The following is a 21,667-nucleotide window of genomic DNA, read 5'->3' as shown; positions in this document are numbered from 1 at the left end:
AACTGGTCATGCCAGTAAACCCATTAAACTGGCAGTATGAACTATAGGCCCTCTGCCCCCCCCCCCCCTCCCCCTTCAGATATCTGCTGGTGCATTCTAGGGGCTCCTGGGACATTTAATTAGAAAAATCTTGACTCCAAAACGTAATTAAGATGTAAATTGTTGTGTTTTTCTATGAACTTTGGCCAAATTTACATTACCAAATTTCTATTCTAGATTCCAATGCGTCAACAAAATAAAACATGCTTGTCATGGCATAATAACCAAAATAATAATAGCTGTTTCATTTTAATCAGCAATTATATATCATATCAAGTGGTACGATCAGCTGTAGAACATTCTGCTTTATTCAGTCATTAACCACTGAAGGATTCTCTAAACCATTTCAAGTGTCTGCTTTTTTCCAGCTCTTTTTTCACCTAGCACAGATATTGGATTCATCCTGCAGGAGCCCACAATGAATGCCTGCAGTGATTGAGATTTTCTTGGCATACCAAGTAACAGAACAGCAGGATGCAGGATACAAACATCTAACCACCAGGGGGCATGGGATGGACATGTACACATTTCATTCAGCTGAAGATGGACCGCACAAAAATATAACTGTTCACTGACAGAAAAAATGCTTTTTTTGTTTTTAGCAGTAAATACAAAGATAAATCTAGTTTTAGGGTGCAAATTTCCTGTTTAAGAATAACAGCATTATCACACTAGTATCATAGATTCAATTTAACTATGAGCTTTGTCTTATTCATATGGTGGCTTTGTTAACTCGGAGGTGACCTAAGTATATATATATATATATATATATATATATATATATATATATATATATATATACCCTGTTTCCCGAAAATAAGACCTAGCCTGATTGTCGGTGATGGCTGCAATATAAGCCCTACCCCCCAAATAAGCCCTAGTTTTGTCCTTGTAGGTCTTATTTTCAGGGTAGGGCTTATTTGGGGGGTAGGGCTTATATTGCAGCCATCACTGACAACCACGCTAGGTCTTATTTATTTTCGGGGAAACAGGGTATATATATATATATATATATATATATATATATATATATATATATAAATAACTGTACAGCGGTCACTCGCTACCACCATTACAGAAGATCCTATGATGTAACCCTAATTCATTAAGGACCCGTTTATACGAGCAGCAGTCTTTACCACCCCTCTGAAAAGCATTCAGTGTTGGATGGCTTTTCAGAGGCATTTGACAGGCTGTAAGGAGGTGATATGTTGCCTCCTCACTGCCTGTCACACATCTCTGAAAAGCAATTGCGGCATAGCCCCATACACTACAGTTGGTCTCACTGGGTGGCAAGTCTGCAACAGGCGGTTTCATTTTGGCGTGGTCACGAGGTGAAGCATGTGTACTAGGGGTCGACTGATATAGTTTTTTCAGGACAGATTTTTCTGCTGCCTTTTAGGTCGATAGCCGATATCAGGTGTTGATATTCTGTAGATTTAACGTTTTTATTTTTACACTGTCCTTTTAATTAATTTTTTTAAATCACATTTATTGCTGTTACAAGGAATGTAAACATCCCTTGCGACAGTAATAGGCAGTGACAGGTACTCTTTATGGAGGGATTGGGGGTCTATAAGACTCCAAACCCCTCCTCTGCACTTGAAAGTATTCAAAACGCCAGTATTTTTTTAAAACTGGCTCCTTTATGCCCTGTACACATGGTCGGATTTTCCGCCGGAAAATGTGTGATAGGACCTTGTTGTTGGAAATTCCGACCGTGTGTAGGCTCCATCACACATTTTCCATCAGAATTTCCGACACACAAAGTTTGAGAACTTGCTATAAAATTTTCCGACAACAAAATCCATTGTCGGAAATTCCGATCGTGTGTACACATATCCGACGCACAAAGTGCCACGCATGCTCATGCTAAATTAAGAGACAAAAGCTTTTGGCTGCTGCCCCGTTTATAGTCCCGACATACGTGTTTTACGTCACCGCGTTCAGAACGATCGGATTTTCCAACAACTTTGTGTGACCGTGTGTATGCAAGACAAGTTTGAGCCAACATCTGTCGGAAAAAATCCATGGATTTTGTTGTTGGAATGTCCGATCAATGTCCGACCGTGTGTACAGGGCATTAGGATGCCAGTAATCTGGAAGTGATGTCATGACCGCTTCCGGGTTACTAGAGCCGAGACCCAAACAAAGCCAGTTTTTTTCTGGTCTCTGGCCAGCTGGTGGATGTGATGGCTGGTCGCTCAGGCCACCCGTGGGACACATCGGTTGTTATTACAAGAAAGCTGACCGTTTGCTCTAAAGAATGGTACCGAGAGGATGTCTGCAGCTGCAAGCTTCACCCCGGTACAACCCCTTGAAGCGATATCGGTAATATCGGTAAGTTTGTGACCGATACCTATTCTTCAAAAGAAGTGAATATCGGCTGCCGATAATCGGCCGCACAAATAATCAGTTGACCCCTAATGTGGGTGAACAAGCAAGCTATCGCTTGTGAAACGTCTACCATTGCCTGTATCTGTCTGACCCTTTTTTGACAATCGAGATAATTTGGAGTTCCAGTGTGCGACCAATTCCTTGTCTTGTTTGATCCCTAATGTGTACAGCCCTGAGCAGCTGCATGTCCTTCTTTAGATGGGTGATTGGGAGTAGTAAATCCATGGTTCAAACGCCTACTTTTACTATCCACCACTACCCAACACCACCCAGTCACCTATGTCAACAAGCCCTTAGTCACTGCTGTATTTACATAGTTGGTAAGGTTGAATAAAGACACCAGTCCATTCAGTTCAACCTGTGTAGGGGGTGTGTTCATGTCAAAAATCATTTCCCCTATCCCTGTATACTGTGTATACTACTAAGATACCTGTCCAAGAAATGTTTAAAACTATCAATACTACTTATGTTTTTATGGACTTGCTGAAATAAAGGTGATTTTACTGGACGTGCGGCCAACCAGAATTCTTTTTTGCTCATTGGAATCCATGATTCTGTGTGTTAGAGGAGGTGGAGATGGGAGACAGACCTAGAGCGGTGTTCACACACATCAATCAATACTTCCCGCTGACACCACCAATAGTAAAAGTGAATTCCACATCTGTGCCGCCTTGACCAAAAAAAACCCACTACACAGTTTAAGGTTAAACCACTTCTCCTCCAATTTCAATGAGTGACCCTGTGTCTTCTTACACTCTTTGAGACTGAATAGTTTATCCACTTTCCCTCCAGAAGACTTACCCCCCCTTCATGACCTGGCCATTTTTTGCAACTGCGTTACTTTAACTGACATTTGCGTGGTCAACGCTGTACACAAAATACATTTAAATCATTTTTTTCCCACAAATAGAGCTTTTTTTTGGTGGTATTTGATCACCACTGGGTTTTTTTTTGTGCTATAATTGAAAAGAAAAAACGAAAGTTTTGAAAAAAAAACCCAATATTTTTTACTTTCTGCTATAAAACATATTTAATAAAAAAAAATGTAAAAATCAAATTTCTCCATAATAGCGGTAATAAATTATTTATAGCGGGACTATGATAGTATGGCGAGCAGTCTGACACTAGCTGACACCAACTGACAATCTGTGGGAACCAATGACACTAATACAGTGCTAAAAATATACACCGTCACTGTACTAATCAGGGCTAGCCCAAGACATTGTGCTCCCTGGGTTCAAGAATGAAATGCTGCCCCCTACCCCCCCCCCCCAAAAAAAAAATCATGCGCACCAAAAGGCCCCCACATCCATTATTATAATTAAAACTGAAATTAAATTTATCAGGCAGTCAGATTTACATGCTGCAGAACCTTGTCTATATGCAAAATTATATGACATACCATTATGTTCAATTCTAAACCACAAACTCCATATCAGACTCCCCTCATCACAGACCATCCTAACACAGATCCCCCCCCCCCTCCATCACAGGCTCCCCTCCACCCCTCCATCACACATCTCCCCCATCAGACTCCTATCCCATCACAGATTCCCCCCCCCCCCGTCAGACTCCTCTCCCATCATAGATCCCCCCATCAGACGCCTCTCTCATCACAGATCCCCCCCATCACAGACTCCTTTCCATCACAAAACCCCCCCCCCCCCAGAGCCCCCTCATCACAGACCCCCCCCATCACAGTCCTGCATCGATATTACAGATTGCCCCCTCCATGAAATCGCAGCACTCCCCTCCCCTACCTTAGTTTCACAAGACGGGAAGCACGGCAGGTCCGGACAAAGGGCGGGACTATTCATGTGAAAGGCAGGTGATTGATCACTGGGACTGCCACGCAATCTAGTAATCAATCACCCGCTTCTTAACTTGAACAGCCCGCCCTTTGTCCGGACCTGCCATGCTTCCCTTCTTGTGTAAATAAGGTAGGGGAGGGGCAGTGCTACGATCTTATGGAAGGGACAGACCTGCCATGCCTGCTGGGCCAGGAGGAGGAAAGCTGTACATCTGATCTGGTGCCGGTGGTGCGCACCAAACTGCTGAAAAAAAAATCTTCTTGGGCGTCAGTTTGCTGCCCCTCTCAAAGTGTTGCCTAGGTAGGGCCAGCCCTGGTACTAATGACACTGGCTGTGAAGGGGTTAACATCTAGGGCGATCAAAGGGTTAAATGTGTGCCTAACCCAGTGTTTCTGTGTGTACTGTGAGGTGTGCCGGTTCCCCGAGAAAGGAAAACTGACAGGACAGAGCTCTGTATTGCTTACATTGACAGAGCTCTGTCCGGTCTTCCTCCTCGCCGATCAGTGGGTGCCGGCAGTCATCCATTGGCTGGCACCCGCTGATCGGCATGTGCTGTGACTAATCACAGCACAGCTGGCGCGCACACCCCCTACCTGGAAGTGCTGGATCACTTACTAGGTACATGATCTAGCACAGGAGTGCCACTCTGCCACTGTATACCTACGTGAGGCAGTAAGAAAGTGGTTATTTCCTATGCTAGAATCACCATTGACGTATTTGTATATTGTTATATCTCCTCTCAAGCATCTCCTCTCCAAAGAGAATAAGTTTGGAGTTTGCAGTCATTCCTCGTAACTGTTAATTTAATTTATTAAGACTGTCACCTGATCTTCAATTAAATGTTTATTTATGTTTAACCTATGTTTAAAGTGGTTATAAAGGCTCAAGGTTTTTACCTTAACGCATTCTATGCATTAGGGTAAAATACCTTCTGGGTGCAGCTATCTCCCACAGCCCCCTTTCACACCCATATCGATCCATATCCATATCGTGATGTACATAAGAGTAGTGGCTCTACAGGGTCTCTCTCTTCTCATCAATCACAGCTAGCGAACTAATGAGGAGAGAGTGGAGGGCAAGGCGGGGCTGAGCTACAATCTGTGTGTGAATGGATACACAGAATGCAGCTCAGGAGCAAGCCTGCTTGCTATGGGGGAACTCAGCAGGGGGAGAAGTCAGGACCGCCAGCGGGGGACCCAAAGAGAAGAGGATTGGGGCTGCTCTGTTCAAAAGCATTGCATAGAGCAGGTACATATAACATTTTTTTTTTTAATTTCTTTTAGAGTCACTTTAAATGTTTATTTATCACACTTTCACTTCAACATGATTTGGTCTGCAGTGAAAATGTTACCCTATTTTCACTTTAAAGCGTATGTTGGGGAAAAAAAAACAAACATATACAGTACATCCCTGCAATACATGCATATATCCACATTTTATGTCTTTAAAAATGCTGCAGAAGTACAGAAAATACCTGCTGATCTGCTAAAAATCCAGTGAGCTCCTAACTTTTTATGCCCTGCACACACGGTCGGACTTTCCGACGGAATACGTGCGATCGGAGCTTGTTGTCGGAAATTCCGACCGTGTCTGGGCTCCATCTGACTTTTTCCATCGGAATTTCCGACACACAAAGTTTGAGAGCATGCTATAAAATTTCCCGACAACAAAATCCGATCCTTTAAATTCCGATCGTGTGTCGACAAACCTGACGCACAAAGTGCCACGCATGCTCAGAATAAATTAAGAGACGAAAGCTATTGGCTATTGCCCCGTTTATAGTCCTGACGTACGTGTTTTACGTCACAGCGTTCAGAATGATCGAATTTTCCGACAACTTTGTGTGACCGTGTGTATGCAAGACAAGTTTGAGCCAACATCCATCGGAAAAAATCCTAGGATTTTGTTGTCGGAATGTCCGATCAATGTCCGACCGTGTGTACGGGGCATTATAGTGAACTGATATCTCTGCCTCTGCTGCACTTACAGTTGAACTCCGGTCAGAAATGTTATGCTCAGTCCCCTTGGAAGTCAGAAATCCAACCTTCTTTATTCTGTGAGGAGCTCGCTGTTCCCCTCATGTCCTGTTTATAAGACAGATGGCCTCTGTGCCCTCTATCCCTCTGGCCACCAGTCTTGTACGTTCCCCCCTGAAACTTTCACTAAAGTGAGCTCTTGCTGCAGAGGGTGGACACAATAGTTTCAAAATCCCGGTCTGATCCGCCCACTAAACATCATAGGTCAGGAGTCTCATCCCACGCACTACCTGCATGGAGTTTGCATGTTCTCCCTGTGCCTGTAAGGGTTTTCTCTGGGTACTCTGGTTTCCTTCCACACTCCAAAGACATGCTGGTAGGTTAATTGGCTCCTGTCTAAAATGGCCCTAGTATATGCATGTATGAATGTGAGTTAGGGACCTTAGATTGTAAGCTCCTTGAGGGCAGGGACTGATGTGAATGTACAATAAATATGTAAAGTGCCCACTGCAAGAGCTTACTTTACTTAGAACTACAGTCTAAATAGGCAGCAATGTAGGCAGGGCTGTGGGAGTGTATTGGATGAATCAAGACTGCTGGCTTGTCCATCTTATTATGCCGTACAGTGGGCAGATCAGACCGGCAATCTGAGACTCTTGGGTCCGCCCACTGTACAGCACAGTTAGATGGACAAGCCAGGAGTCTGATTCATCCCATACACACACACACACACACACACACACAGTCCCGCCCACATTGCCATCCATTTAAAGGAAGTTAGGAGCTCACAAGATTTTTTTGTTCTGCACCTACAACATTTTTAAAGAGACAATAATTACTGTGAAACGTGCATTTATTGCAGATGTATTGTATATGTTTTTGGCCTGGGATACACTTTATTATGCTGCCCGTTCATTGATCATATTATAGTATTTTGAACATTAGGATTTTAAAATTTACAGTAATTGCATGAATGAAGAACCTTGTGTATTTTAAACTCCTGTTCCCTGTTGTCAGTCATGATGCTGAAGATATTATGTGTTGGTAAGGTACCTTGGTAATAGGAGCTTCAATAGTCATCGAATGTATTCTAGCCATTGAAGAATGCCGCCTCTGTGAACTACCTAAACATAAACAGAAAGAAATATAGATTCAGTAATATGTCAGTACATTCATAAACAACTTCTGCTTTTATATTTAGGGCAGGGTCATGGCTTTGGTCTGCTGCCTAGATTATGACTTTTTCATAAATTAGGAAGTGGTGTAGTGGTGGGTCTGCGCAGTATATATGGGGTTAAACAGTTTAGCTAAAAAATTTTTTTTTCCTTTACAGCGTTCGGTACATTACTCACCTGTATTGAAATATGCCCCACAAAATGCAGGTTGCTGGATTCTGCAGAAATCGTTACTGTAAGGCTCCCTTGTCCTCTTTCTACTGCTAAAATTCCGGCACTGTGGAGGTCAACAGCTTTGGGTCAATGGGCTCTGCTAGATGATCTGGTGTAGATGTACGCCTCCACCAGAATCAAAGGATTCTCTCCTCTATTCACAGATCGAGGTAAAGAATGTGTAATCACTGAAAGAACTTTTCTCAACTGCTCTCAACTCCAAATGTTGCAGGGTTGGAAGACTGTAGGACACCTGTCAGTTAATGGGGCATACTGTACATAGAGGCTTGAGGAGATGTTATAACACTAGTCTCTGACTTGATCAGTGGCAGTGTTACCAACCAATTAGATTGAAATTTACTGACAAGACACCCGAAATTTACTGGCACAGCCAAGTTTTTACTGGCTTTTCCAAAAGTTACAAAATTACATATGTAATTTAAGAACACATTTCTTGTTTTATTTTCAATATGATAAGTAAGTAGCTCAGGGACAGGAGGCAAGAAATTAGAATGGGCGGGCACATATGAAATTGACTCTCTCAGTGATGCTGACAGCAGTGTGCAGCAGCACAGATCACTGACCTAACACGTCCCCTCCTAAGTCACAGTGACAGTCTCTCTCCATGAAAGGTGGTCCTTTCAACCCACTCTAGTCCAAACAGCACTGACAGTCCCTCTCCTGGCTTGCCTTGCTTCTGTCCGGCAGACCCGCACACGGGCTTCCGGCCACTCACCTCGGCTCCCTTGCACCATGACATCACACAATGAGCTCAAGCACCTCTTTGCCAGTTCCACCCTCCCGCCAGTGGCACAGACATATTTTTTACTGGCAACCTTTTCCTGTCACTGGCATTTACTGGCAGGAGAAAAGTGCCCATTTTTTACTGGCTGCCAGTAAAATTACTGACGGTTGGCAACACTGATCGGTAGCCATTTATCAGTGAGTCTAACGGGTTACTTGATTAAGTGCAATCAGGAGTTAGCACAGCACTTCATCCCATCTGTAAAGGCTTATGCCCCTTACACACAATCGGACTTTCCGACAACAAAACCGTGGAATTTTGTTCGAAGGTTGTTGGCTCCAACTTGTCTTGCATACACACAGTCACACAAATTTTGGCCAACAATTCCGAACGTAGTGACGTACAAGACGCACGGCGAGCCGATAAAAAGGAAGTTCAATAGTCATGTGATATCTCCATTACAAACGCTAGTTTTACAAGACCGAGCGCTTCCTGCTAGTACATGATTCTGAGCATGCGTGGACTTTTGTGCGTCGGACTTGTGTACACATGATCGGAAAGTCCGACAACAAAAATTTGTTGGCGGAAAATTTGTGAACCTGCTAGCCAACATTTGTTGGCGGAAAGTCCAACAACAAATGTTCGATGGAGCATACACACGGTCGGACTTTCCGCCAACAAGCTCACATCCAACATTTGTTGTCGAAAAATCTGATCGTGTGTATGGGGCATTAAACAAAGACTGAACCAGGAAAGTCACTGGCCATTGACGTACCCTGCAGCACGACGCCCTGCTGATTTCCAGTAGTCTGCCCAGAGTCTGATTAAACACAGCACAAGCCTGCCAATGGATGACTACCGGCACCCGCTGATGGGCAAGGAGGAAGACAGAACGGAGCTCTGTATATATAAACAATACAGAGCTCTGTCCTGTCAGTGGGGATGTGTCTGTTTTTGTTTCCCTGCAAAGCACAGAATAAAAACTGGCACATCCCTTAGTAAAACCACCTTACAGTAAACACATAAACACTGGTTAGGCACACATTTCACCCTTTGATCGCCCTAGATGTTTAACCCCTTCCCAGCCAGTGTCATTGGTACAGTGACAGTGCTAATTTTTTAGCACTGATCACTTTATTAGTGTCACTGGCTCCCACAAAGCGTCAGTTAGTGTCAGACTGCCCACCATGGAATGTAACTAGGAAATTGGGACTTTGTGTGTGGCAAATGGCAACTGAACAAATTAATACATACATATTGGCTTAAAGAGTTTAATTACCATAAAGAGGGTATACAATCGCACTCAGTATGAATAACATTAAAAGCCAATGCATATAAAATGATTGTTGAATAAAGTACAGTTCATACACTCGTAAAATTAGAAGATTCAACTACATAATCCAGTTAATTTAGATTTAGGGATGGAGGCACATATTACCATATGTATGCCTCATTTAAAGTCCCAACTTTCTTCCCCCTTGCTCCGCAGACTGCCCACGATACTATCACAGTCCCACCATAAGTCGCTGATCTCCACCATTACTATTATGAAAATAAATAAAATTTCCAGAATATATATATATATATACATACAATAGTTTGTAGACGCTATAACGTTCACGTAAACCAATCAATATAAGCTTCTTGGGATTTTCTTTACAAAAAATATGTAGCACAATAAACATTGACCTAAATGTATGAAGAAATTAGATTTTTTAAATTTTTACATTTTTTATATGTTTTATAGCAGAAAGTAAAAAATATTGTTTGTTTTTCAAAATTTTCTGTCTTTTTTTGTTTATAGCGCAAAAAATAAAAAACCCAGAGGTGATCAAATAGCACCAAAAGATAGCTCTATTTGTGGGGGAAAAAATTATAAATTTTGTTTGTGTACAACGTTGCATGACCGCACAATTGTCAGTTAAAGTAACGCAGTGCCAAAAAGCAAAAAATGGCCTGGTCATGAAGGGGGTAAATGTTCCGGAGGGCAAGTGGTTAAAGGGGTTGTAAAAGCAGAAGGTTTTTTATCTTAATGCATTAAGATAAAACATTTTTTGTGTGTAGCAGCCTCCCCAGCAACCCCAAATTATTTACCTGAGCCCCTTCTCTCTCCGGTAATGTCCATGAGTGTCTAAGGCGTCTGGAACACTCCTCCTGATTGGCTGAGACACAGCAGCTGCGACATTGGCTCCCGCGGCTGGCAATCAAAGTCAGTCAGCCAATCAGGGGAGAGAGGGGGCCGGGTATCCATGTCTGAATGGACACATGGAGCTGTGACTTGGCTCTGGTGCCCCTGTAGAGAGCTGCTGGCTGAGGGGGCACTCGATAGGAGGGAGGGGCCAGGAGCAGCAAAGAAGGACCCGAGAAGAGGAGGATCTGGGCTGCTCTGCGCAAAACCAACTGCACAGAGGAGGTAAGTATAACATGTTTGTTATTTATTTTTATTTTTTTAACGAGACTTTACAATCACTTTAAGCGACATATGTATATACATGTAAAAACCAACAGTATTAGTACATACTATATCTACATACTACATCCGTATCAAATTGTCCTATAGTAAAAAATATGATGCAATTTAATGCTCATATTTTACTATAGGGCAATGTTATTCACATATAAAATCTCCATACATTGTATAGATTTTATAAACATATTCTCAGATTATCATTTATGTTTATTTTCAACCCCTTGTGTTTTAATGAGCCAAACGTTAGGCTCTGCTATGTCTTCCGTTTTTATGATAAAGCCGATTTTAATAGTTTTTTTTCATACATTGTAATGTGAGTTCACTGTATGTACTGTACTAAAACTGTCTGTTTTTGCATATGTAACTCAAGTTGATGTTTAATATTTTTTTGTGTACATGCTACTTTTTAAATTAACGTTATAAGATAAGGTTGGACGGCCATAATATCGCTGGCTGTCATATGTTAATATGGGACTGCTCCAATATTGCTGGCCAGTATATGTCAATGCTGGACTGCCCAATATCTCAAACCATTATTTAAATCACCTTGCTCCTTGACGATGCCCTTGCCATCAGCAATTGAGGTTCACTCTCCGCCGCAAAGACATCACTGCTCTTTAGTGTTTGGCAGGTCTGACACATCCGTTGGAGATCCAGGATGCAGTTCACTGTTTGCACATAGCCCTGCTGCAGCCAAGGAGGGCTGCCTGAGGACATCTTCTGTGCATGTATTTTATTGTTTCTTTATCTGTTTTAATGCACAAAGGTTATTGTGCCCTGTCCTCTCCCTTCTGTTATTGTATTATATTAAACAATGAGCTGCAGCACTTAAAGTGATTCTAAAGGCTTAAGTTTTTTCTACCATTCTATGCATGAAGGTAAAAAACCTTCAAGCGTTTGTAAAGGTGTTTTTTTTTTTTTTTTAAAATAACAAACATGTTATACTTACCTTCACTGTGCAGCTCGTTCTGCACAGAGTGGCCCCGAACCTCGTCTTCTGGGGTCCCTCGGCGGCTGTTTCAGCTCCTCCCCGCAAGCATTCACCACCTTAATGCGAGCTCCCTCGCACGGTGGTGAGTGCTTGCGGGCGCGCTCCCGTGATACAGCCGGCGGCTATAGCCGCTCGCTGTATCACTCGGCCCCGCCCCCCGGCGCGCCGCGTCATCGGATGTGATTGACAGCAGCGCGAGCCAATGGCTGCGCTGCTTTCAATCCATCCACTGCAGCCAATCAGCGGCCAGGGTGAGCGGAGGAACAGATGTCGGGAACGCGAAGCTGACTTTCGAGGCGTCAGGTAAGTAAAACGGGGGGGCTGGGGGCGGCGGTTCTGTCAGAAGTTTTTTCACCTTAATGCATAGAATGCATTAAGGTGAAAAAATTTTTACCTTTACAACCCCTTTCAGTGTGCAGCAGCCCCCCCAGCTCCCCTTATACTTACCTGAACTGGAACTAGATCCAGCGCTGTGCACACCTCGGCTCTCCGGGGACTCTCCCTCCTTATTCACCGAGACAGCAGCGGGAGCCATTGGCTCCCGCTGCTGTCAATCACAGCCAGTGAGCCAATGAAGAGAGAGGGGGCAGTGCCTAGCTGCAGCTCCACGTGTAAATGGACACAGAGAGCGGCTCGGGTGCCCCCATTGCAATCGTTTTGCTCTGGGGGCACTCAGCAGGAGGGAGGGGCCAGGAGCACTGGCAGGGACCCAAGAAGAGGTGAATTGGGGCTGCTCTGTACAAAACCATTGCACAGAGCAGGTAAGTATGACATGTTTGGTATTTAAAAAATCAACAACTTTAATATCGCTTTAATTACAAGTGTGTTTAAACAGCTTTCTCATTGTCTTCCTGCAAAGTCACACAAACACCTGTTCATCCTGCAAGTAAAATCTATCTTATGCAGCTTTCCTAGGATGGAGTGGCAACAATGCTGCAGTGCTCCTGAATTCAGAGCAGAGTTGCCACTCTCGTGTAGGCTGTGCTACAATCAGTGTGCTGTCAATCAGCACAATCAATCAGTCAATCAATCAAGCACCTGGCCAAACCTGGTCCTGTCCACTGATGTCTGTATTGATAGCACTGCCTCTGTTGCTGAAACCCTCCTACCATAAGCTGCAGTGTCTAGGCGGGGGGGCATGTGAGACATAAATGATGGAGGATTTGCTCACTCAGAGAAGGTAAATGTCTTTTTTTTTATTCATGAGGCTTGTACATCCAGTACCTGTCACACAGGAGCCTTCGGATGTATTTTAAAAAACAGTAATTTGTCAGTAAATTTACCAAAGCTAAATGTCAGCTTTGGTAATGAGGAAAACGGGTTAAAGACCTATTCTTCTCACTTGTTTAAGTTTGCATACCGTCACTTCCTCGGGAGGTGGTTGACCTGACGTCTAAGGAGCCTTTCCGCCTGTCCTTGTGTCTGCAGCTCTGGATATCTGTGGGAAGAGAAAAAAAATGTTTGTTTGAACCTTACTGAACTCTAAGACTTCTGTTATCAGTGTAAGCAAAACAGCCTTCAACATTTCTACAATATAAAATTTGACATTAACTCTACACTAATAAAAACACATCCACTGACTAAAGAGCAATAATGGTCTACCTTTCTGGTTTAAATGGAGAGCTGTAAATTGTATTCATAAAACCCACTTATCTTTACAAATATGATGTGAGAATATAGTAATATAAGTTCACTAAATAATAAAAGAATTTGCATAAAGAAATTTTTATAAGCTTTTATATACAGTATATTCCTAATAAGCATCTCTATAGATAACCTACTTTAAATCACTCCACCATTACCTGCCTTTTCTTACTGAGTATTATAAACCGAAGTGTCGCTTACTAAGAGAGCTGCTGTTACTTATCCCTATCCACAGATATCCACAGGGATTCAAGGGTTCAATCTTTAACTGTGACTTTCTAGGGTGGTGGTAAAAATGTTAGTTAACTTAATGCCTGGACAGTGCTTCACCAAGCGAAGCACAGGTTGAACGGCCATATAGATATGGGTTGAGTTGGGTGAGGTGGGTATGGTATCTGGTATCATGGAAGGACCCAAATTTTACCAGGAAATTTACTTTTATAAATCTGTACATTTGTCACAGTCTTTACCTGCCCGTTTAAGAAATTGCACATTGCCAGCCTGAAGGTGTATGTCATCCTGTGAATTTTGTAAAAAAAGTGTACCCCTTTCAATAAATTTTTAAACGATAGGAACACTTTTAGTGCACTTACCCTTTTCTATCCACTTCCTCCACTTTTAGGGTGTTTTATAACTACCTACAACAACTGCCTTCCTCTGATCTCCGCTGGGCTGACTGTTCTGCACAGTCTGTAGCTAAAATCTTGAAAAATCTTGAGTGATACCCACACATATGTGCTTTAGCCTCTGTTCATATGAGGAAGAGCGCACCTCTTAGTTTGCGGTAGGGCTTTCAATTGAAATGAATGGCGGGCATGACATGGATGGTGCAGGTCCATCTTAGAAGATGTTTACCAGGGGCTATGTGGCATCATATGTAGGCTACACAAGGAAAATCTCAGGACACTGGCATTGTAGGTACATATACCATATGCTGAGAGTACTGGGGAAGGGAGGGGGCAGAAAATGATATGTGTACTTTAATATTCTTTATTTAAGAATGGGCTGCATCACATCACATACATTATGAGGGAAATGGTGTACAAGTCATTTTCATCAGAAAGAACAAAATGGTTATCAAATGGACATGCACATAGTATAGTCAATGGACAAAAGAGGGAAAAATTGCTCACGGTATTGTACATGATAATGGAGGGGGGATAGGAGGACTAGTATTTTCTATAAACATGTGGGGTCAAGGTAAGCCACTGGACCTTCTGCCTCAGATCCGATATAATATCATAGAGGAGCTGGCAGATGCCTGTCCACATGAGGAAAGGGTAGTTGATGTGTACTTTAAATGTACTTGCCCTTTTAAGATATTTAGATTCACATGTTCTCTATAAACACAGTGGGGTGGATTTTGCTATTTGCTTTTTAGAGAACCAGGGAATTGAGCAGAGCCCAGCTCCCAAAATCAATTGTTCAAGCAGTACCCAGCCCTTGCATCGGGTATGTATCCTCCAATCCACTACCCTAGCCAGATGAACCACCCAATAATACCGCTGCAGGTCAGGGAGGCCAATGCCGCCACCAAATTTTGACAACACCACCTTTGCCTATCTAATTTGTACCGCCTTGATTCCCCATAGGAAGGCCCTACACATCCTCTTATATGCCACAAAGAAGGAAGGCGGCAAGCGGATCAGGATAGTCCGCAGTTTATACAGTAGGCAGGGAAGCACTGTCATCTTTAAGATTGAGGCCAAACCAGGAGACGCTGGGCACATCCCATCTATGGAGGTCCTGCTGTATATTTTTCATATTTTTCAGTTCTGACAAAAAGTTTTTTTCATAGAGGTCTGTTAGTTTACCAGGGAGTTGGATACCTAAATAGGTGATGGCATCCACCTTCCAGCAGAAAGGGAAATTTGTCTGGCATAGGTGTACAAGCTTAGGAGGTAGAGAGATGTTCAGTGCAAAAGATTTTGAGTAATTAATTTTTAAGTTTGAAATAAGTTTAAACTGTTCTAGGACCTGCATCAGATTGGGTAAGGACGTCAATGGGGATGAGAGGAAGAGAAGAATATCATCCACAAAAGAGGCAATCTTGTATTCCCGTTGGTGGACCTCAATACCTTTTACGTTCTGACTTGCCCGGATGCAGCGCAAAAGAGGTTCCAAAGTAAGGAAGGGAGAAAGAGGGCATCCCTGTCTGGTTCCATAATGAATGGAGAAGGCGTCCGATAAGTGGCCATTGACCCGAACTCTAGCTCTTGGATTGGCGTATAGTGACCCAATAAAGGCCCAGTCCCAGGGCCTCTAGAACTGCATCCATATAGTCCCAGGCCACTCGGTCGAACGCCTTCTCCATTGCCAGAAAAAAACCTTATCCCTGCCTAGAGGTAAGCCAGTGATGTAAGTTTAGAGCTATGGTTTCTATTGCCGTGTCATATAGGTAGGACAGGTCTGTCTGGGGTATGAAAAGGTAGTCCAGCCTCGAGTAGCGATTATGCGGGGACGAGAAGAATGTATAATCTTTCCCTCATGGATTCAGAGTGCGCCAGGTATCATGGAGCGTGAGAGAAGTCAATTGAAGTTGCACTTGTCATAAAACAGAGAATGGAAATGAGGAGGTACCTGTGGAGGTATCAAGAAGCGGGTCTAAGTCCATGTTAAAGTCACCCCCCAGAATTAGAAGGCCTATCTGGAATGTCGTAAGTTGCAGGAGAATATCGTTCAAAACTGTTTAGTATTGGGACGGTATATATTTGCCAGAGTCACCGGTCTATCCTTCCAGATCCCCTTTAGAAAAGTGAACCTGCCATATGGGTCAATCACCTGATCAGTAAGGTGATACGCAATCAGTATTGATACCTTTTGTTTTGGAGGCAGCACAGGTTGCATGATAAACCTCTGGTAAGCGACTATCGGAAAAGCGGGGAATGGAGTGGTATTGTACTTTAGTGATTTACACCTAGTAGCACGGGTAATTAGACACAGAAATTTCCTAAATATAGCAATACAGTTCTTGCTACAACAACCCTGTAAAAAAATAAACTCAGGGCACTTAGCCCTATTATTTATTGCATCCAAATTATGTTTTAAACGGTTTAATCCAACCATAACTACATTGCAACCTCTTATTTGTCATGTATACAGTGAGATCTCCCGCCATAAATCCTGACCCCCGTTTAGGCGCACCAAGAAGTGGAAGGATATAAAGTAAATTAAAAATCCTTTTTTTCAGCTGGATCATGGCGGAACTCAGGTGCGCCACTGGCCCTGTGCTCACCGCTCGGCTTCTGTGTTTACAAGTGATAGCCTACCTCTCTCAGTGACTCCCTACAGAGTGTGGGAAAAACAAGCCCTGGCCATGGGAGATGTCAGGAAGGCTTTGTCAGAAGACAGAATAATAGCTGCAGACAAATCCCTGTTCCCCAAATGCCTGGAAGAAGAGGAGCGTTAGAGTGTGCTAACGCATATGCGCTGAAATGCGAATGCGCGAATGTGTGCGGCACATTCTGTGACAGATAAGGGTGGCAAATGAGCTATTTAAGCTGGAACAGCACCCAGGATCACTGCTGTCTCGTCTACAGCATTCTGAGATTGTTCTGTTTCCTGTTACCTGCATTTGCTCTTGAAATACTGACCCAGCTTGTTCCTGACTATTCCTGTTATCCACCTGCATCGACCCCGGCTGGTTCTTTGACCATTCTCCTGCCTCCAGATATGTACTTGATCTGTTCGTTCTGTGTATGACCAGACTTGCCTGACTGTGCTTATGTTCCAGTTTCTTCGGAGCTACCAAGTTGCAAGCACCTGTCCATCTGCCACTGGAACTTGCTCTACGGCTAAAGTACCAGCCTGTTACTGCCCTCAGGAGATCCGCTGCCATTTGGCGTACTCCTCCACCAGCAGCCCAGCAGCGAGCACGTCTACCGGCACTCGTGCGACTCTGCACTCATGCACCACCTGTATACTCTACCAGGGGCCCCGAGTCAGAGGTGTAATAGAGGCCTTCCACTGCATAGACCAGTCTATACCCACCAGGCACGTGACAGGAGATGCTAGAGCCAGGCCAGCTGCTGAAAGGTGAAAGGTAAGGTATGTGGAAGATGGTGGAGCTTTGAATAGGGAGAGGAGGGGATGAAGATAAGGGCAATGGAGTGGAAGTGTGCAGCAGTCAGGGATGGGGGTGTGTGGTGCAGAGGTCAGAGCTGAGGAAGTGTGCAGAAGTGACATGTGGATGGGGGATGCAGAGATAGGAGGAGCTGCAGAAGAAGGCTTAAAGTGGTTGTACACCCTGTACAACCACTTTTACCTACAGGTAAGCCTATATTAAGGCTTACCTGTAGGTGCTTGAAATATCTCCTAAACCACCACGGTTTAGTTATTTACAAAAAAGCTGATCGCCGATGACTATGGCACATGCGATGCATAGTAGCCCTTTATGCTTTACCTTTGCAGAGAAATAAAGGGGCAGTAAAACCCACCAGGGTTTACTTCCTCTTGAACTCTGCACTGTATGTAATGCACTCCTGAATCCTGCATACTGTGCATAGCGCACTCCTGAACCCTGCAGTGCACTTCAGCACCCTTCACTCCTTGAGTTCCCGGACCTATTCTCTGACAAAAAAGCTCTGAAAAAAATCTACCACAGAGAGTATATAGCCAGCCACAAACTAGTAGAATTACATTTGCAAAAGTTTCGCTTCCACAATGCTCGCTTGATTTTCTAATTGTTAGTGAGATCAAATCAACGTTCATTTTCAACCAAAGTGACGAGACAATTTGAAGGAACAGGATGGAAAATATTTCTCGAATTAACGAGTTTCTAACTCTAAGTTTTGTGGTTTTCGTTCAGTAAAGTTTTTTCATTCCAAAGTCGAATGTTAAAGGCAAATTACATTTTGAAGTACTTTTGAATGACATTTTTCAAGTCATCGAATGTACTGAGAATCCTTGTAGGAATTTTCATACAAATGTTTGAATGATTGTTCTTTCTAAAGTTCACTAGTGTATTGGGCACAACAGTTGTGCAGACTGAGGAACTCAACTTCATATACCTGACCATTAAAAGGTTACCAATTGATATGGTTGTCCTAAATGAACAAAACTGAATATTAACATGTATAGGTAATAACACCAGGGATTGTTTATCCAGGGAAAATCTGACTGCTTTCTGGGAGATCGGGAAGAAATGTATTTTTTCCCTGCTAGAGCAAATTGGATCATGTGTATAGGAATTGTTTTGCCTTCCTCTAGAATAGATCAACTGTGGCTACAGGATTCTGTATACGGTATGGTGTACTGTATATCCTTTGCCATGTAACTCTGGCCGAATCAAATGACACAAATGGCAGACTAGACAGATGTTTTATCACAGATCTCAGACTAATAATTTAGGGAATTCTGCTCTTTGACTTCCAGTTCAAATAAATTACACCAGTTTAACTGTAGAAAACATTTTAATTCTATTACCGGAAGAACAAACCTGTTTGAGACTCAGCCTGAACTCGCTCACATTGTTTTTCTACCTGAAAGCAAACATGAACAATTAGTCTTTAATGCCACAAACAGTACTGAAGATTTACATTATGTACTGTATATGTTACATGAAGAAATATACATACCTTGTTGTTATCATTACACGGCCGACTAATAGACACATAGTGTCTGATCTTTCTGTAAGAAATAGACTCAGATATAAACCAATACATATATAAAATATGCAGAACATTACTATATAGAGTATAGGGATAACCTGGTGTAATCAGCGCTTTTTTTCAGCAGGAATGTAGGGAAGACAGGTCTGGGATTTTCAGCACTGAATGTTTGTAATGGCGAGGGGTGGTGGGGTTTGCTGGAAGGTCTATTGTTGCTGGCTGCTGGGGGATCTATTGGTGCAAGAGAGGTCTATTGTGGCTGGTGCTGGATTTATTGTTGCTGGGGGGTCAATTGTTGCTGGGAGGGCTTTACTGTTGAACTGTTGGGAGGGGGGGGGCTTTTGTCGTTGGTTGCTGTAGGGTCTACTGATGTGGGCTGCTGGGAATCTATTGTTGCTAGCGGGAGTCTATTGATGCTGGAGTTTTTGTTGCTGGGGGAATCTATTGTTGCTGTGGGGGGTCTTTTGTTGCTGAGTGGATCTACTGTTGTGGTGGGGGTCTTTTGTTGCTGAGGGGTCTATTGTAGCTGTGGGGGTCTTTTGTTCCTGAGGGGATCTATTTTTGCTGGCTGCAGTGAATCAATTTGACTGCTTTTCTTGTTATGAATAACGAGCTTCATATAGATTACTTAGCAGCACAAAATGATACTTGGTTCTCTCTTCTCTAAAAGAGGCATTACTGGGAGGTGGGTAGGGGGTGGGACCAAAGGGCAGTGCCCGGAGTTGGGTAGAGGGGGAAGACCAGGGGTGACTCAGATTGATGGTGTACCTGCACCTATTCTCTGTAAAAAAGTACATTTGGGTTCTAACTTATTCTCATGCTGCAGATAGCAAAGTAGTGTTAAATTCCATAAAAAATGAAGTTATCAAATTAGTGCTGTCAAAGTTATAAAAGCAAATTTATGAAATCTTGCTTGTTATTTAAACACTAATGCTGCGCACACACGATCGGAAATTCGGCCAGCCAAAGACCGATGAGAGCTTTTGGTCGGAAAATGCAACCGTGTGTATGCTCCATCGGACTTTCAGCCAGCAAAATATTGAGAGCATGTTCTCAATTTTTCGGTCAGAAAAAGCTCCTATCCAAAAATGCGATCGTCTGTAGCAATTCCGACGCGCAAAATTCCTACGCATGCTCGGAAACAATTTGACGCATGCTCAGAAGCATTGAACTTCATTTTTTTCAACTCGTCGTAGTGTTGTACGTCACCGCGTTCTTGATGGTCGTAAGTTCAGCGAACTTTTGTGTGACTGTGTGTATGCAAGACAAGTTTGAGCGGAAACCCGTCAGAAAAGCCATCATATCTTTTTCCGACCAAAATCCTGATCGTATGTACGCGGCATAAGGCTCCGTTCACATCTCTGCGTTCCGAACTGCGGGTGGAATCGACGCGATTCTGCCCGCGATTTGCCGCTATTGCGAATGCATTGCCCGTGCGTTCCCAGTTGACTCCTAGATTGTAAGCTCTAACGAGCAGGGCCCTCTGATTCCTCCTGTATTGAATTATATTGTACTTGTACTGTCTGCCCTAATGTTGTAAAGCGCTGCGTAAACTGTCGGCGCTATATAAATCCTGTATAATAATAATAATAATAATAATTTCCAGCAGCAGAAATCAGCAATGGCAGTTTACATGTTTGCAGTTCATGGATAGAATAGCATACTTCCCAACATTTTGAGATGGAAATGAGGGACACCTACTAGCAAATGTATGTAGGCATAGGACACACCTCCTCCCACACACCCTTAAAGGAGATTTAACCAAAAAAAGGTTAATTAAATCCACAAAGGCGTTTTTTACCACTACTATTCCTTTATATTGGCTTTTAAAATTTACAAATGCAGCAATTTAGAATTTGGATGAAAGGTTTAGCTCTGGGAAACACTTTTTGAAAGACAAAAAGTGCATTTTATATACATCTATATAGATATGTGTATGTATGTCTGTGTCGGTGTAAATCCAGGAAGTGAACAGGCAGCAGCTTCAGCTGCCCACAGTTAAAATGCAGCCAGATTACGTGGAGGGAGATTTCTGCAGCGTATTTGGCAAGTACAGTATAACAGTATAAATAAAATAATATGCAAAGTGATTGGAGGGAAGCTTCAGAATGACAAAGATGTTTTTATTACAGATTATGTGAGCAGACTGTAGTTTCTCTAATGTACTGTCCCCTTCACTGGTTTCCAAGTATAGCACTGGTGAGCCTTGCTGTCCCCCTTGAGGACTTCTGGGTATTCTTCCATACAACACTATATAACAACAAAGAGAGGGTGCACCAGCCTAGCTCCTTATCACTAAACAATTTTATTGATGAATAAATAAAGTAAGTGATATACTTACAAACGCATGACAATAACATATATCATATCATAAAATTCAGATGAGACCCTTCAGCGTCCAATGTGCCTTACGCAAAACCTATCTGGCTCTGAAGAAAAGGGTTTGCCTCATGAAACGTGTAAGTCGCACTGGGCGCTGAAAAGTCTTCCCAGGCCATCAGTTGAGTGGTGTGGATCTGGAGGCAGTCTCATCTGAAGTTTATGATTGCTTTATTCCTATAGCATTAGGTCAGTTAAAGCGGACCTTCAGTCATTTC

The 21,667-nt window shown here is 43.0% G+C and overlaps 1 protein-coding gene across 4 annotated transcripts in view; it reads right to left on the bottom strand.

Moving 5' to 3' along the window:
- Positions 1-21,667, bottom strand: part of PDE8A (phosphodiesterase 8A) — a 478,153-nt gene that overhangs the window by 48,910 nt on the left and 407,576 nt on the right. For all 4 annotated transcript variants that reach the window (XM_073618600.1, XM_073618598.1, XM_073618599.1 and 1 more), the window contains 4 exons: positions 19,038-19,089; positions 18,899-18,941; positions 13,178-13,255; positions 7,277-7,347 (listed from right to left, as the gene is read on the bottom strand). In XM_073618600.1, the coding sequence (XP_073474701.1) occupies positions 7,277-7,347; positions 13,178-13,255; positions 18,899-18,941; positions 19,038-19,089 (244 nt within the window). The remainder of the gene's footprint in view (positions 1-7,276; positions 7,348-13,177; positions 13,256-18,898; positions 18,942-19,037; positions 19,090-21,667) is intronic.

Source organism: Aquarana catesbeiana, linkage group LG03, assembly GCF_042186555.1.
Source record: "Aquarana catesbeiana isolate 2022-GZ linkage group LG03, ASM4218655v1, whole genome shotgun sequence".
Taxonomy (NCBI): domain Eukaryota; kingdom Metazoa; phylum Chordata; class Amphibia; order Anura; family Ranidae; genus Aquarana; species Aquarana catesbeiana.
The sequence above is the reverse complement of the archived record's forward strand: the minus strand, read 5'-3'. Positions and strand labels throughout refer to the sequence as shown.